General features: G+C 38.9%; 1 protein-coding gene across 2 annotated transcripts in view; it reads left to right on the top strand.

Annotated features, from left to right (window-relative positions):
- PIK3R3 (phosphoinositide-3-kinase regulatory subunit 3) overlaps positions 1 to 15811 on the top strand; it is an 86837-nt gene that overhangs the window by 66888 nt on the left and 4138 nt on the right. For both annotated transcript variants that reach the window (XM_019627990.1, XM_019627989.1), the window contains 4 exons: positions 1086 to 1228; positions 3595 to 3771; positions 10065 to 10139; positions 10564 to 10734. In XM_019627990.1, coding sequence (XP_019483535.1) covers positions 1086 to 1228; positions 3595 to 3771; positions 10065 to 10139; positions 10564 to 10734 — 566 coding nt within the window. The remainder of the gene's footprint in view (positions 1 to 1085; positions 1229 to 3594; positions 3772 to 10064; positions 10140 to 10563; positions 10735 to 15811) is intronic.

The raw sequence follows: 15811 nt of genomic DNA, 5'->3' as shown, positions 1-15811 counted from the left end.
CCAGTGACAACGTCCTCCACAACTAGACTGAAGAACAAAAAGGACAGCAACTTGTCTGTTCTCCTTCCCCCAATTCCCCAGTGCTGTTCCCATACCCCAATTCCCCAATAAAAAATCTTTAAAAAAAAACCAACCTATTAGAGTTCAAAAATCTATTTAACCTGTATATGCTGAATCCTGAAGGGGCGGTTCCATGTTTTATGAATCTCTTTATCACCAGATGGGACTTCTGTATAGTGGATTTTCAATAATCATTTGTTGAAAGTAATCAGTGCTTGGATAGTTGAGGAATTACCCTTTAAGCACCAAACTTTCAAAAATTGTAAACATTCAGGATGATAATCTTTCTAGACCTTTATACATATTTTTTTACTTTCTAAAGTAAATTGAACAAAACCTAACCCTCGTTGAAGGTTTTAGGGGAATCATAATTCAGATGCTAAAGTCTACAGATACCCTCAGAGTTCATTGAAATGTATAGGACTACTTACCCTAGTGCTGAATGGCTTAGCCTACTGGACTTTTGTTTTATGGACTTTTTAGTTTTTCATCTTACTCTGCATCTGATTTTAACAGCTATTCTTCCCCTTTTCTAATCAGATTAACCTACTGATGAATCTGTTTGGAAAATGACATGCTTTAGAAATGAAAGTAAGAACAAATACACTGTAGAGGGCTTTTCTGGGAATAGGGCTTGCATGTTGGTGCATGGACTCCTCTGCTCTAGCCATTCACTCCTTCAGCACTGTTTAGGGGTCAGCACTACAGTAGATGCAGAGGCAGAACTTTATCCTTGTCTTCAAGGTGTTCAGGGTTAGTCCCTTTTAGCAACTCAGAGCCTTTCTGTGGTTCTCGGCTATACGTCAGGTAATAGTTCTTTTTCTTTTATTTTAGGGTTTGAATGATGCATTTTGCATATAAGTACAAGTAATAAGGGTAGGAGTTAAATAAAGGGTCTTATTTTAGCCGTCTGAATTTGGTCTTATATGGAATTGTAACTAGAATTATAAGATTTGTTTGAAGACCAGAGTTACAAAAAAAACAAAGACAATGAAGTGTATGTCTTTTCTTTTTCTCTCCTATAGGAAATACAGATGAAGCGGACTGCAATTGAAGCTTTTAATGAAACAATTAAAATATTCGAAGAGCAGTGTCACACACAAGAACAATATAGTAAAGAATATATCGAGCGATTTCGCAGAGAGGGGAATGAAAAGGAAATTGAACGGTAAATCTACCTAATGCCTCCAAGTACACCAGTAAGACAAGACTTCTTTTCTTCCCCAATAATCTCTGTTGTGTCTGCTTTTACCCCTCAAACTTCATGGTCCTGCCATATGGAAATACTTGCTTTTCCCAATAATGGCACCAAACTGAACCGTCTCTCTTCTGCATTCTTTCTCCATCCTCCTAAACACTAACTCCTGCTCCTCCTTTAGGACTCAGCTTAGATATGACTTTCTCTAGCAAATCTCCCCTGATTCCCTAGACTGGTTTGGGGGCTTCTTGTCTCTACCCCTACAGTATCTGGTCCCGATCCCTACTGTAACAATTATTGCATGTGCCACTCACTAAACTGCGAGCTTGTTGGGAGTAAGAAGGATGATGGCTTATTTTCCCTGACAGCTCCAGCACCTGTTATGGTGCCTGAGCTCATAGTGGTTCTCATTGAATACTTGTTGAGCTGAAAATCAACAGCAGCAGTCTGAGAATAAATTGGAGATGGAACAAGACCATGGACAGGAAGAGCAGCCTGACTATTGGAGGTGACTGCAGTTTCTGTGGTCATCAGGTTAAAAGATGGTGAGGGCCTGAACCAGGGCAATGGCAGGAAAGGAGGAGGAGTTAATGGAAATGCTGAGGACTTGAGGCTTGACCAAGAATGGTAAGTGTGGGATTAGTCAGATTATTCCTAGTGACTAAGGGATGGGGCTATCCACCAAAATAAAGAGTTTATGAGGAGAGTTTGGGCTTGGAAACAATGAGTTTGAGGTTCCAGTGAGAACCGAAATGGAGTTGTCCGAAGGACTGTTGGATTCAGAACTCAGGGCACAGAAAGGATTTGGGAGGCACAAAGGAGTAGGTGATGGTAGATGCTGAAAATGAGATTATGCAGAAAGAATGAGCAGCATGAGAAGTATTGGATCTGGCAACTGAGAAGATATTGGAAGACTTTATCAAAGCAAATTTTGTGGAGTATTGGAGGACTAAGCCAGATGACAGTGGCTTGAGGAATGAAAGAGTGGATGATAAATAAGCGAATCATAAGCAAGGGAAAAGCAAAATTATTTCTCATATTATCACCAAAGTGTTGGTGAACTTTTGTGTGCAAAAGAACAGGGCTGAGTGCTGTGGGGCAGTGTAGCTTCATGGTTAAAACCATGGGCTTGGATTATGTATTGACTGTTTACCAGCTGTGTGACCTTGGGTGAGTTACTTAATTTTCTCAGCCTGTTTCCTCCTCCATAAACTGTGGATCATATCTTGTTGAAATGCTATGAGAAATAAGTTACACACACACACACACACACACACACATTCATGGTACAGAAAGGCATGTTTTGTCTGTATGTATATATCTTGGCATATGGTATCAATAAATGGCAATTATTATTAATGAAGAAAAAGAAAATAATGTAGTTTAGTTGCAAAGGGAGGTAAAGTAGTATGATGAAGTTCTAATTTAATATTAAATCACATGCTGAATGATAAATGAGTAATGTGGGCAGTCATTGCCGTAAGGGTTCAGCGCAGAGCAGAACTTTGTGCTCGAGAAGCTTATCTCCATCATCTACTGAGTGCTCACCAAGATGAACCAGGCACTGTTTAGTCCTTTTACATATATTATCACATTTGCCCAGTGAAGGTAGGTACTATTTAGGTACCCAGAAGAGGAAATGAAGGCACAGAGAAGTTAAATAACTTTTCCATAGCCACACAGTAAGTGGCAGGCCAGAGATTCAATGTAGGCGGGCTGACTGCAAAGCATTGCTCTTAGCTGCTATATTGTGTTATCGCTTGATGTCATACGGATGGCTTCACTTGTTCAATCGTGGCTTGACCCAGGGCCCAAACAAGGTCATCAGGATTCTCTCTCATACTCTTTAGGTTAAGTTTTTCTCTGAGTTGGCTTCATCCTCAGGTAAGCTTTCTGTATGAGGTAGCAGTATAGCAGCTGGGAATCCTACAATCACATATGTATTAATTGAGCAATTCCAGTGGGAAAAGAGAATCTGTTTATAATAGTTCCAGCAAAGGTTCTAGAATTAACTGTCATTGAATCAGCTTGGGTATTTTCCCCTTTCCTGAACCAGTCACTGTGGCCTGAGGGTAGGGATAGGATGGAATGGAATACTCTTCTTGGCCAGGTGGGGTTGTGTGGAAGTTCACCCCTAAATCTGAGATGGGGGCAGGGTACCCTTACCTATAGTGACCATCAGGGTGTTCTTACCAGAAGAGTGGGAATGGATATGGGCCAGGTAAACACAGCAGATGTCGACCACACTTAAGACATTAGTACTTGGCTCACACTATAGAATGCTGCTACTCTACTTGGTTCCTTTTCTAGCCTTAATATGTCAAATATTTTCACAGAATTATGATGAATTATGACAAATTGAAATCACGTCTGGGTGAGATTCATGATAGCAAAGTGCGTCTAGAGCAGGATTTGAAGAAACAAGCTTTGGACAACCGGGAAATAGATAAAAAAATGAATAGTATCAAACCTGACCTGATCCAGCTGCGCAAGATCCGAGATCAGCACCTTGTGTAAGTAGTCTGGGCCTGGATGGGGGGACCACCAGCACCAGGTCACTACAGGCACGAGAAATGTTGGAGGCAGAAGAGATTTGTAATGGAGAACCTTCCAGTGAGAGTGGAAGAATATGGGGAAGCACTCCTGTTAGTAGCAGGGGGAGCAGAGTTTATCCAAAGTTAACGTGTGGGAGCAGTGTAGGAGTCTAAACTGTACAGCTGCCTTGGAAATGTCAGAGGGTGGCTATGGCAGGAGCCAAGTGATACAGCTTAAAAAGTACAATAATGTTTGCCTGAAACACAAAGACAGGATCTTTGGTTATATAACATGTAGTAGAACCACAGAAATAGAAATTATCCCTCATGGGCTCAGGCAAGGGTGCCAATAGTGGGGGGCCTACAAATAAATACACAGACAAATGTATTAAAGGATTTTTATATTTAAGAAATGAAATTTTGTATTTAAGTAATAGAAATGTGTCCAATAGTAGGTATGAAAGATAATCTGATCTGAGGAGTGAAAACCAACTCTTTAATATTATGGAAAACTATATGATTTAGCTAGATATCCCTATATTCAAATATGGATTGAAAGATATATAATCAGAACAAATTGTGTGAATTAGGTTTTTAGGACAAATGACTGCTTCACAGAAGAAGAAAATCCATGAGAAAGGAAAATATAGTAGGTTTAGTTCTAGGTAATGAATAGACTGTTATGAAATATGTTAATGGTGACTTTCATGCATGAAAAAACAACTGAATTCAAACTCCTGGCAGGAGAAGACAGAGTAAGACCTCTGACTAGGTGTTCCGTAGATGTCAGGGTTTCTTTGTGTGACAAAGGGAGAGGAGATAAAATATAAGCTTAGAAGTTGGAACAGTGGCTGTTGAGTTTCAGTAGAGGAAAATTTAAGGTGATTGTTTTGGGGGCAAACAATTACAACTATACTATGTTGAGTAGTTTTAATAACACTGCTCTCTAGAGATCATTTCCGTTTGCTATTGTGGTCCCCCAAAAGTCAAGCAAGTACATATACCATACAGAAGAGCTTTGGAAACAAGGCAGGGTGTGTCTGTTCTTGGAATGTTTATATGGTCCTGGTCACATATGAAGCTGAAGAAAGGCCCAAGAAGTCTATGTCATGGACCACAGGAATGAATGGAAGCCTGTCTTTGCCCTGGAATGCAATATTAAGAAATATAGCATCCCAAGGAGCACCAGTAAGTGTGGCAAAGTAGACCTTGAAAGTTTCTTTAACAAGTTATGTAAACTAAATACAAAGGAGTGTTTAGATAACATCATGGATGATAACTAGGATGATTAGGGAGACAGGACAGCCATTACCTCATTTGGAAAGGTTGCTTCAGGGAGAATAGTCCAGTGTTCCCGTAGTCCATGCTTTGATGTTTCTAACAAGGACAATACTAGGTAGACCAGATCTGCTCCAATGATGAAACTGTCTAGCTAGTCCTGAAGGAGACTGATTGTGAAACTTATACATGCGGACATTTCCCTGACTTCCCACTGCTCATAGCCCACAAGGATTTTATGAGATTCTCTGCTGGTCACAGTGTACTGTTTCTAGAAAGCATTCTTGAATACTTAAGTACAGTTTCTTAAATGGAGAATTTCTTAAATGGAGAGTAAAATTTTTCCTAAATATAAAATCCTTTAAAATTCCTTTTCAAAAAAAAAGGAATTTGGTTGTTCACGTGTAATTCTTTTTCATCAGGAGTTAGTTTCCAAGATTACCATTTACTTTTCTTGGTATTTATAAACCTAAATTCATAAATTCAAAATAAAGAATAACTTACCATAACAATACAGGTGCATTAATGAGTTTTGAGTAATATGTACTAGAGGAGTTTGCAGCTAAAGGAGTTCTGTGAAGGGTATTTTGTTATTTTTAAAACAACTTTATTGAGATATAGTTCACATCCCATACAATTCATACAATTCATCCATTTCAAAATGTATAATTCAGTGTATTTATTACATTCACAGATATGTGCAACCATCACCATAGTTAATTATAGTTAATTTTGGAGTTTTCATCACTCCAAAAAGATACCATGTACCCTTAACCTATCATCCCTCTATCACCCCATTCCCTTCAGCCCTAAACAACCACTAATCTTTCTGTCTGTATGGGTTTCCCTATTCTGGACATTTTATATAAATGGAAAAATATAATATGTAGTGTTTTGAGAGTAGCTTCTTTCACTCAGCATAATGTTTTCAAGGTTCATCCATGTGTAGCATGTATAGTACTTCATTATATTCCATTGTAAGGATAGACCACATTTTGTTTAACCATCAATTGATAGACATTTGGGTTGTTTCTAACTTTTGGCTATTATGAATAATGCTGCTCTCTGACCATTCACGTACACGTTTTTGTATGGACATATGTTTTTAGTTCTCTTGAGTATATGCTGAGGAGTGGAATTGCTGGGTTGTACTGTACTCTGTGTTTAACTGAGGAACTGTCAGGCCTTTTCATAGTAGCTGCACTATTTTACATTTCCACCAGTGGTGGTCTAGTTTTTTGAAGGTAGTGACTCCTTAATTTATCTCATAACTTAAAAATTTTTAAACTGATTTTTCATTTCAAAATGTCTTATATATTATCACATTTTTATGTAGAGAGTGTGAAGTTCTGTTTATAAAATTTGGTACAAGACAAGTGGTATTCCTCTTTTTCTTTAATTTATTCCAAGTTCCCACCTGCCTGGTTATATGAAAAATGTTTTATTTCAGTTATGATTAGTGCTCTTCCCACCTCCTATACATACACACACACATTTGGATCATATAATAATGTCATCATGAAATACTGCCAGGAAACTAGTGGAGCAGCGGTTCTCAACCTTCCTAATGCCGCGACCCCTTAATACAGTTCCTCATGTTGTGGTGACCCCCAACCATAAAATTATTTTTGTTGCTACTCTATAACTGTAATTTTGCTACTGTTATGAATCGTAATGTAAATATCTTTTTGTTTTCCGATGGTCTTAGGCGACCCCTGTGAAAGGGTCGTTCGACCCCCAAAGGGGTCACGACCCACAGGTTGAGAACCGCTGTAGTGAAGCAAAAAGTCCCTTGTCCCTCATCACTGCCAGTATTGGGTACTTCCTCTGCCCCTAATCAATGGGTCCTGCCATCTGGTTACATATCGCTGTTTCAGAAAATTTCAGAAGTGCTGTTCACAGTAATCTCCTTATTCAACACCAACAGGTTCTGCATCTTAAAACCTTCTTGTCCTCCATCCAGGGTGCCTTGTTCATGGGGCACCCTTTTCTGTTACCCCACCTCATACTTTAGCCAGGCTCTAGGGAAGCATCAATTCTCCTCTAGGACTCCTGCTTCAGCTTCAAAGTATTTTTTCCTAATCCCCTCTTTCAGGAACTGCCTAGTTTAATCCTTTTTCTTGGGCTGAAACAGCTCGTTTCTTCTTAGGAGGTGGTAGTTGGGATGTAAGGCTAATTAGACCTTTAGAAATGACACCATATATACATATATTTTTTTCCTACTTGCTGAGTTGGGGACTAGGTAAGGATATACTAACACGAGCTATTTTTTTCTCTCTTGTTTTTCTTAAGATAACTTCAGTGTAAGCTATGGGAACAGCATTTTTCTTGTTTTTTAGAAGAGAATCCTGAGGCATAAAGAGAGGCTGGTCAAAACCACACAATTAGTAACAGAATGAGAATTTGATGTTAGGTTTTTCCTCTAGAATATACTGCCTTTACATGTGATCTATTGATTGATTTAATCAATAAGTTAAATATGAACTAACATACCTAAAGTTGCTTGAACCTTTTTGAAATCACTTTTTTTTTTTTAAAGATTTTATTGGGGAATCGGGAGGGGAACAGACAAGTTGCTGTTCTTTTGTTCTTCAGTCTAGTTGTGGAGGACATCACTTCACTGGCCCATGTTGGTATTATCATTGTGCTCTTCTGGGGTGAGGCAGATAGGTTGCCGGTCACTGGACGGCTGCTTATGGTGGCTTTTGGCAGCTCATGGTGGCTTTTGGCAGCTCACACTGGCTGCCGGCCGCTCATGGTAGCTTACTGCAGCCCACTGCAGCCTCACTGCAGCCTACGCTGTCGCCGGCGACTCATGGCAGCCCAGCTCCAGGTCGAGCTGTTGTTCACCATCTGAGCTGTAGAGGGCGCAGCATCACTGGCCCTAATGTGGGATCCAAACTGCGGCCCTGCTGCTCAGAGCCGGCGTCCCAAGCCAACTCTTAACCAGTGTGCCACTCGGCTGGCCCTCAAAATCACTTTTAAAAGCTAGTCAATTCCTGGCATTGCTAATAGATGTTTAAGGACTCAGAACTATATAGTAGTATTTGAAATGGACTTTTGGGAGATTAGAAAAGTTGTTTATGTGAAAAGGCAGGACAACATCATAGATGGAGGATAGACCAAAACGTTCTTCCCTTTCTCCTGGATTTTCCTGGGTGTCCTAACATTCCTTGTGGCAGAAAGGGAGGCTCAATTTAAAGAGCTTGGTGGTGAAAAGAAAATGAGAATTCAAGAGAAAATATAGTGCCATTTGTTCATTTCAAGCCGTTTACCCAGTGTGCTAGTCTCTTTAATAAAGGAAAGATCAGTTCTTTAAAGATAGAATAGCTTTTATAAAGAGTGTTTAGAGGAAGGTATCAGGATATTTTTCTAATAGAAGTGGTGGTGGAGGAGGGGATTTGTTACTAAATAAATTCTATCAAGATCATGTTAGTTGTTTTCTGGCTTCACTAAGCATAAAAAATGAAATCCAGGTTAATTGAAGGACATGTCTTATTGAGAAAGGCTATGAAATCTGTATTTAAAAAAAAAAAAAACCTTAAAACTAGGTGTAATGCCAAGTTCTCTAGTGTACTTGGGGTCAGAGAGAGATACAAGATGACTTTGGAGTTGACCATGAAGATTTATTAAAACCAGCCCACCAGCAAATACTTACTATTTATTGAATAATATGCTATGTTCTGGCACTGTTTTCAGCACTGGGATTAGCCATGAACAGGACAGACCCATTTCTTGAAAGCAGCATACATTTTATGTATTTTTATTTTTATTTATTTATTTTTAAGATTTTATTGGGAAATTGGGGGAGAGGAACAGGGTTGGGGAATTGGGGAAGGAGAACAGACAAGTTGCTGTCCTTTTGTTCTTCAGTCTAGTTGTGGAGGACATCACTTCATCGGCCCATGTTGGTATTATTGCACATTTCCCGGGTGAGGCAAATCGGTTGCTGGCCATTGGATGGCTGCTCATGGCCCACTGCCAGCCAGGCCTACTGCAGCCTACATTGTCGCCAGTGACTCGCGGCAGCCCAGATCCCGGCCGAGCTGTTGTTCACAATCTTAGCTGTAGAGGGCGCAGCGTCACTAGTCCTCATGTGGGATCTGAACTGGGGCCTTGCTGCTCAGAGTGGGCGACCCAGGCCAAATCCTAACCACCACGCCACTCGGCCGGCCCTAAAGCAGCTTACATTTTAGTGGGGGAGATAAACATAAACAAGTGAAAATATGAAATAATAAATTCCAGGCAGATTCTATGAAAATGATAAAGTACAGAGAGTGACTGCGGCCTACCTTAGTTGGGACACTGAGGAAGTGACATTTATGGTGAGATCTAAATGATCAGAGCTTGCGTGGTGGACCATCATGATGAGAGAGTTTTATATTCCACTCAAGTTTCAGGCCATCAGCCACCTCAGTGGAAGTAAATGTAGTGGTATATATCATTTTCTATCTAAAACGTTGCTATATTTTAAAATACTACAATTTGCCTGGTGAGGAAGTAAATTTGTATTAATTACTCAGATTGCCACCCTGAATTTCTTGTGGCTTGCTTAGGTGCAAAAATAGACCTTGAAATTCTGTTGAAGAATTTTAACTCACTGTCATAGACTGCACAGGAATTGAGTCCTCTGGCTTAGCGGAGATTGCAAATGTGTGACACCACACTCACCTAACTAATGAGTTCAGGAACAGATGTCTCGCTGTGTCTGAGTATATGTATGTTGTGTGCTTGTGGTGGTATAACCTTCTAGAAAAGGAAAATGAAAAGTAAGAGAAGAGCCTAATTTCAAGTAGCTCTTTGTTTCTGACTTTTTGCAGAAAGTTGAAGGAAAAGCAATAGAGAAACTAGTTTAGGGAAATCTGTGGCCACACTCAGTGGGGCTGGGATAAATTAGAGGTTCCTGGACTCTGGAAGCTTGGTTGGCTGGGATGTATCTACTTTGTCCAGGCAGAGTCTGCACAGATACTGACACTGGTGTCTTCCCCCGGCAGATGGCTCAACCACAAAGGAGTGAGACAGAAGCGCCTGAATGCCTGGCTGGGAATCAAGAATGAGGATGCTGACGAGTAAGTTCTCTCTGTGCCCTTCTGTCAGAGGGCTTTGTTCCATATAAGACGTGGGCCTTCTTTATGCATGCTAAGTGTTGGTTCTCATTGTCGCTTCAGGACACTGAATCAAGAACTTTGCACCTCTTTTGAATTGAATGGCCTCAAGAGTACCCTATAGGCACTTGCGTTTAGAGACCTGCTGAACCACATGAAACAAAAGCATTACTCTTTCAGACATCCATGTGTTAGCTTTTTGGATGAGACATGTGAATTCTGTGCTTTCTGCACCATAGCAAATAATGAAGTTGTTAAAAAAATCCAACTAATTGCAATTTCACTTTGTCATTTGTGGTAAAAGATTTAGAAGAGAGTTTTATTTATGAATTTGCTTTTAGATATAAGTAACCTGATTGTTAGAATAATATTTTAACATTTATTTTAGGACCTATTTTATCAATGAGGAAGATGAAAACCTGCCCCATTATGATGAGAAAACCTGGTTTGTTGAGGATATCAATCGAGTACAAGCAGAGGACTTGCTTTATGGAAAACCTGATGGTGCATTCTTAATTCGTGAGAGTAGCAAGAAAGGATGTTATGCTTGCTCTGTGGTGTAAGTCTTCTCTGGGATATGACCTTTTGAAAACTTCTGCATTGATTAATGTAAAATCAGCCCCTCATAAACTTCAGATCAAATTAGTTGAAGTACAATAATGAAGACTAATGGCTTAGACCATTAATATTTTACGAAGGAACAGTTAGTTGATTTAGGAGAAATGATATCTGAAATCATTTTGGGGATTTTAATTTAAATGGTAAGTAGATTTAACCCTGCAGTGTTGCTATTGGATTTCAGTTATTTGTGAAAAGTAAGGTGAGATCTTCAATCGAAAAAATCACTTAATTCTTTAGTAGTCTCCTACATGCCTAACTTGGTCTTCATTGTCATATTTAGGAAGGCTTGATTAAATAGAACTGTTTTTACTTCAGAAGAAGAACTCTATCTAAATTTTATACTTAAATAGTACTCTTTTGGGGTAGTGATAGAAATGTTAGGTGTTTCTGGAAGATGATCTTAAGATTTTGTTTGAAAAAGCCTATTCTCCTTTTAATGCAAAATGAAATTCTGGGGACAACTAACCATGCCTTGGTCAGATTTTGCCTAAGTGTTACACATATTCCTTAGAAAGGCAAATTTCTTCATTGACAAAGACTATACTTAGAGTGGAGGTATAGTATGATGGTTATGAGAGCAAGCTTTAGTACCAGATATACTGGATTTAAATCCTGACTCTGCTACTTACCAGATGTGTGACCTGGGGTAAGTTACTTTTCTTTGCCCAGTTTCTGTATCTGTAAAATATGGACAATAATAATACCTATTTCACATTTTTTGGTAAGTATTCAATGAAGTAATATATGTAATGTAATGTGCTTTGATCAGTGCTGGCACATAATAAGTAAATGTTATCTACTAATATTATGGTAACGATGTTACTGGTGGACATGGCAGAAGGCAAACAAAGGTGACAAAATGATTTTGCCCTCAAAGAGGGCAAAGTGGTGAGGATAGGCAAAAGGCACTTATATTAACAGAGTGCTCAGTGCTTTACATGATCATCGTGTCTTTAGTGGTCTACCTCTGTCACGGAGTCAGAGTTTCAATCTAAGTTTACCTGGTTTCAAAGCCCACATTTCCCTACTGCACCCCACTTTGTTTCACAATGAAATATTCAAGATAAATGAAATCACTGTGAAATAGGTATCAGTAGCATGTGCATGAAGAACTGTTAGTTCTGATAGAGAAAGAGAGGATTGGGAGATTTTGTGAAAGAGATGGCATTTGAGCAGGACTTTGAAAGGATGAATAATGGAATATCTATGGGCAGGAAATGGGGGAAGAGTTGAAAAGTACATTGGGTTATTGTTATCCAAAGATAGAGCTACTTGAAAAACATTTCCTTTCTGTCAAACCTGAGCTACTCAAGTTATCTGAATGGAAATGGCAGGGGAGGCTGATTTTTGCAGGATCTGAGATCTTTTAAGAACAATAAAAAGAAGGTAGGTAATAAGCCCAGTGCATTGGTTCCTTACCCAGGTCATAGCGTAGCACCCTATGGGTTAAGGACTTAGATGGTAGAAGATACTGCCCAGCAGCTCAGATAATTCCTGGGAGACCAAGGAGCAGCTTGAATATTTTGGGGAGCTGTATTCTTTGTTTTCCCTTCTTTAATCACAGACTTGACCAGACTCAAGTCCATGGCAGTGTGGGTTTCCCTTGCCTATTAAATCCAATTGCAGTCATATACTGGAGTTCACACTGAGGATGTTTGGAAGCAAAAGAGTCTGGAATCACAAAGACTTCCTTCCACTTGTTTGCCAGCCACCCTAGCTATACGAAGCCTCCTACAGTGATCTCCTGATATACTTAGGACATTTGCTGAAGTAGGGATATGAATAAGTTCAGTTTTTTTAGGAGACACTCAGAGCAAAATGAAAATAATTATGTAGTAGGAAGTTAAGGCATGGAACTCATTTGTATTTTCATTTTAATTTCTGTTAATGACAGAGACTTCTGATAAAGAAGCCTCAAAATATAAATTGTTTAACTCCACAGCCTTTTCAGGATAAACCCCTGCAGCCAGCATTGCATGTATTCTACTAGGTTAGGGAGTCAGGTAGTGAGCACTTGTGATCTTCATTGTTGTTGCCATTTGGGATAATAATTATGATTAGTGCTAGCACAACTGGAAGGAAATAGAAGATGTGAACAACACTATAAAACAACTAGACCTAACAGACATCTTTAGAACACTCCACTAACAACAGCAGAAATACACATTCTCAAGTGCACATGGAACATGATCCGGGATAGACCTACAAGTCTCAATACATTTAAAAGGATTGAAATCATACAAAATATGTTCTCTAGCCACAATGGAAAGAAAATTAGAAATCAGAAACAGAAGAAAATTTGGGATATTCACAAATGTGGACAGTAAACAATACATTCCTAAATAACCAATGTACTAAAAAAAGAAAGGGAAATTAGAAAATACTTTGAGATGAGTAAAAACAGAAACAATATATCAAAACTTACAGAATGCAGCTAAAGCAGTGCTAAGAGGGAAATTTGTAACTGTAAACATTTATATTAAAAAAAAGATCTCAAATCAATAACCTAACCTTCTTCCACCTTAAACTAAAAAAAGAAAAGCAAACTAAACCCACACAAACAGAAGGAAAGGAGTAATAAAGATGACAGTGGAAGTAAATGAAACAGAGAGTAGAAAACAATTGAGAAAATCAATGAAACCAAAAGTTGGGATGAATTGTCTAGCCGCCCCCCCCCCCGACACACACACACAAAAGAAAAAGAGAGGGAAAATACACATTAGTAATATCAAGATGAAAGAGGGGACATTACTTTTAGTCCTTACAGAAATTTAAAAAGATGATGAGGAAATACTATAAACAATTATATGCCAACAAATTAAATAACCTAGATGAAATGGACATATTCCTAGAAACACACAAACTACCAAAACTGACTTGAGAGGAAATAGAAAAATATGAATAGAATTATAACAAGAAATTGAACTATTAAAAATAAAAATACCTACAAAGAAAAGCCCAGACCCAGCTGGCTTCACTAGGGAATTCTACCAGATATTTAAAAAAGAATTAATACAAGTCCTTCACAAACTTTTACAAAAAATAGAAGAGGAGAGAATACTTCCCAACTCATTTTACAATGGCAGTATTACCCTGATACCAAAACTAGACAAAGATATCTCAAGAAAACTATGCATAAATATAGTAGGATTCATCCCAGGAATGCAAGGGTGGTTCAACATAAAAAAATCAGGGCCGGCCGAGTGGCTCAGTTGGTTAAGAGCTCGCTCAAGAGTGTGAGCTCTGAGCAACACAGCCTCCGGTTCGATTGCTAGCCCGAGCTGAGCTGCTGCTGAGCAGCCAACAGGTGGCAGGATGGCTCAGCTAAAAAATTAAAAGAAAAATCAATGCAATATACTATATTAATAAAATAAAGAGCAAAAAATACATGACTATTTCAGTAAACTCACAAAAAGCATTTGACAGGATCCAATACTCATTTTAAAAACACTGAACAAACTAGGAATAGGAGAGCACTTCCTCAACCTGATAAAGGGTTATCTATGAAAAACCTACAGCTAATAATCATATTTAATGATGAAAGACTGAATGTTTTTCCCTAAGATCTGGAAGAAGACAAGGATGTCCACTCTCACCACTTCTAATCATCATTGTATGAAGGTTCTAGCTAGGGCAGTGAGGCAAGAAAAAGAAACAAAAGGCATTCAAATTGGAAAGGAGTAAGTAAATTATTAGAGCTAATACATGAGTTCAGTAAGGTTGCAGGTTAAAAAGATCAGGTTACAAAAATCAGTTGTATTTTTATATACTAGAAATGAACAATCTGAAAATGAAATGAAGAAGACATGCTATCTATAATATCAAAAATGGTAAAATACCTAGGATTAAAACAAAAGTATAAGAGTTGTACAATGAAAATTATAAAACATTGAAAGAACTTAAAAATGATCTAAATAAGTGGAAAGACATCCAGTGTTCATCAATCAAAAGACTTAATATTGTTAAGATGGCAATACTTCCCAAATTGATCTGTATGTTCAATATAATCCCTATCAAAAACCCCACTAGATTTTTGCAGAAATTGACAAGATGATCCTAAAATTCATATGAAAGTACAAGGGATCCCAAACAGCCAAAATAATCTTGAAAGAATAGAAAAAAATGGAAAGTACATCTCCTGATTTCAAAACTTATAACAAAGTTATAAGTAATCAAAATTATAGTAATAAAAATTGTGAGATATTAACATAAGGATAAACATGTAGATCAATGAATAGAATTGACAATCAAGAAATAAATGCTTACATTTATAGTCAATTAGTTTCCAACAAGGGTCTCAAGACCATGCATTGGGGAAAAATAGTCATTTCAACACATGGCTCTGGGACAGCTGGCAAGCCACCTGCAAAAGAATGAACCCCTACTTCACACCATATACAAAATTGACTCAAAATGGACTATAGACCTAAATGTAAGAGCAACAAGTATAAACCACTTAGGAGAATACATAGTCATAAATCTTTGTGCCTTTGGATTAGGCAGTAGTTTCTTACACACCAAAAGCACAAACACCAAAAGAAAAAAAAATAAATTAGACTTCACCACAATTAAAAACTTTTTGCATCAAAAGACACTATCGGGCTGGTCAAGTGGCACATTGGTTGGGAGTTGGCTTGGGAGCACAAGCTCTGAGCAGCAGGGCCGCCGGTTTGGATCCTATATGGGCCAGTGACGCTGCGCCCTCTGCAACTAAGATGGTGAACAACAGCTCTACCTGGAGCTGGGCTGCCGTGAGTGTGGCTGGCGACGGCGTAGGCTGCAGTGGGCTGCCGTAAGCTACCGTGAGTGGCTAGCAGCCAGCGTGAGCAGCCGTGAGTGGCTGTCCAATGGCCGGGGACCCATCTGCCTCAGCCGGGAAGAGCGCAGTGATCACAATACCAACATGGGCCAGTGAAGTGGCGTCCTCCATAACTAGACTGAAGAACAAAAGGACAGCAACTTGTCTGTTCCCCTTCCCCGATTCCCCAACGCTGTTCCCTCCCCCAATTCCCCAA

Source organism: Hipposideros armiger, unplaced genomic scaffold (genome assembly GCF_001890085.2).
Source record: "Hipposideros armiger isolate ML-2016 unplaced genomic scaffold, ASM189008v1 scaffold_743, whole genome shotgun sequence".
In the NCBI taxonomy this organism is placed as follows: Eukaryota; Metazoa; Chordata; class Mammalia; order Chiroptera; family Hipposideridae; genus Hipposideros; species Hipposideros armiger.
The sequence above is the reverse complement of the archived record's forward strand: the minus strand, read 5'-3'. Positions and strand labels throughout refer to the sequence as shown.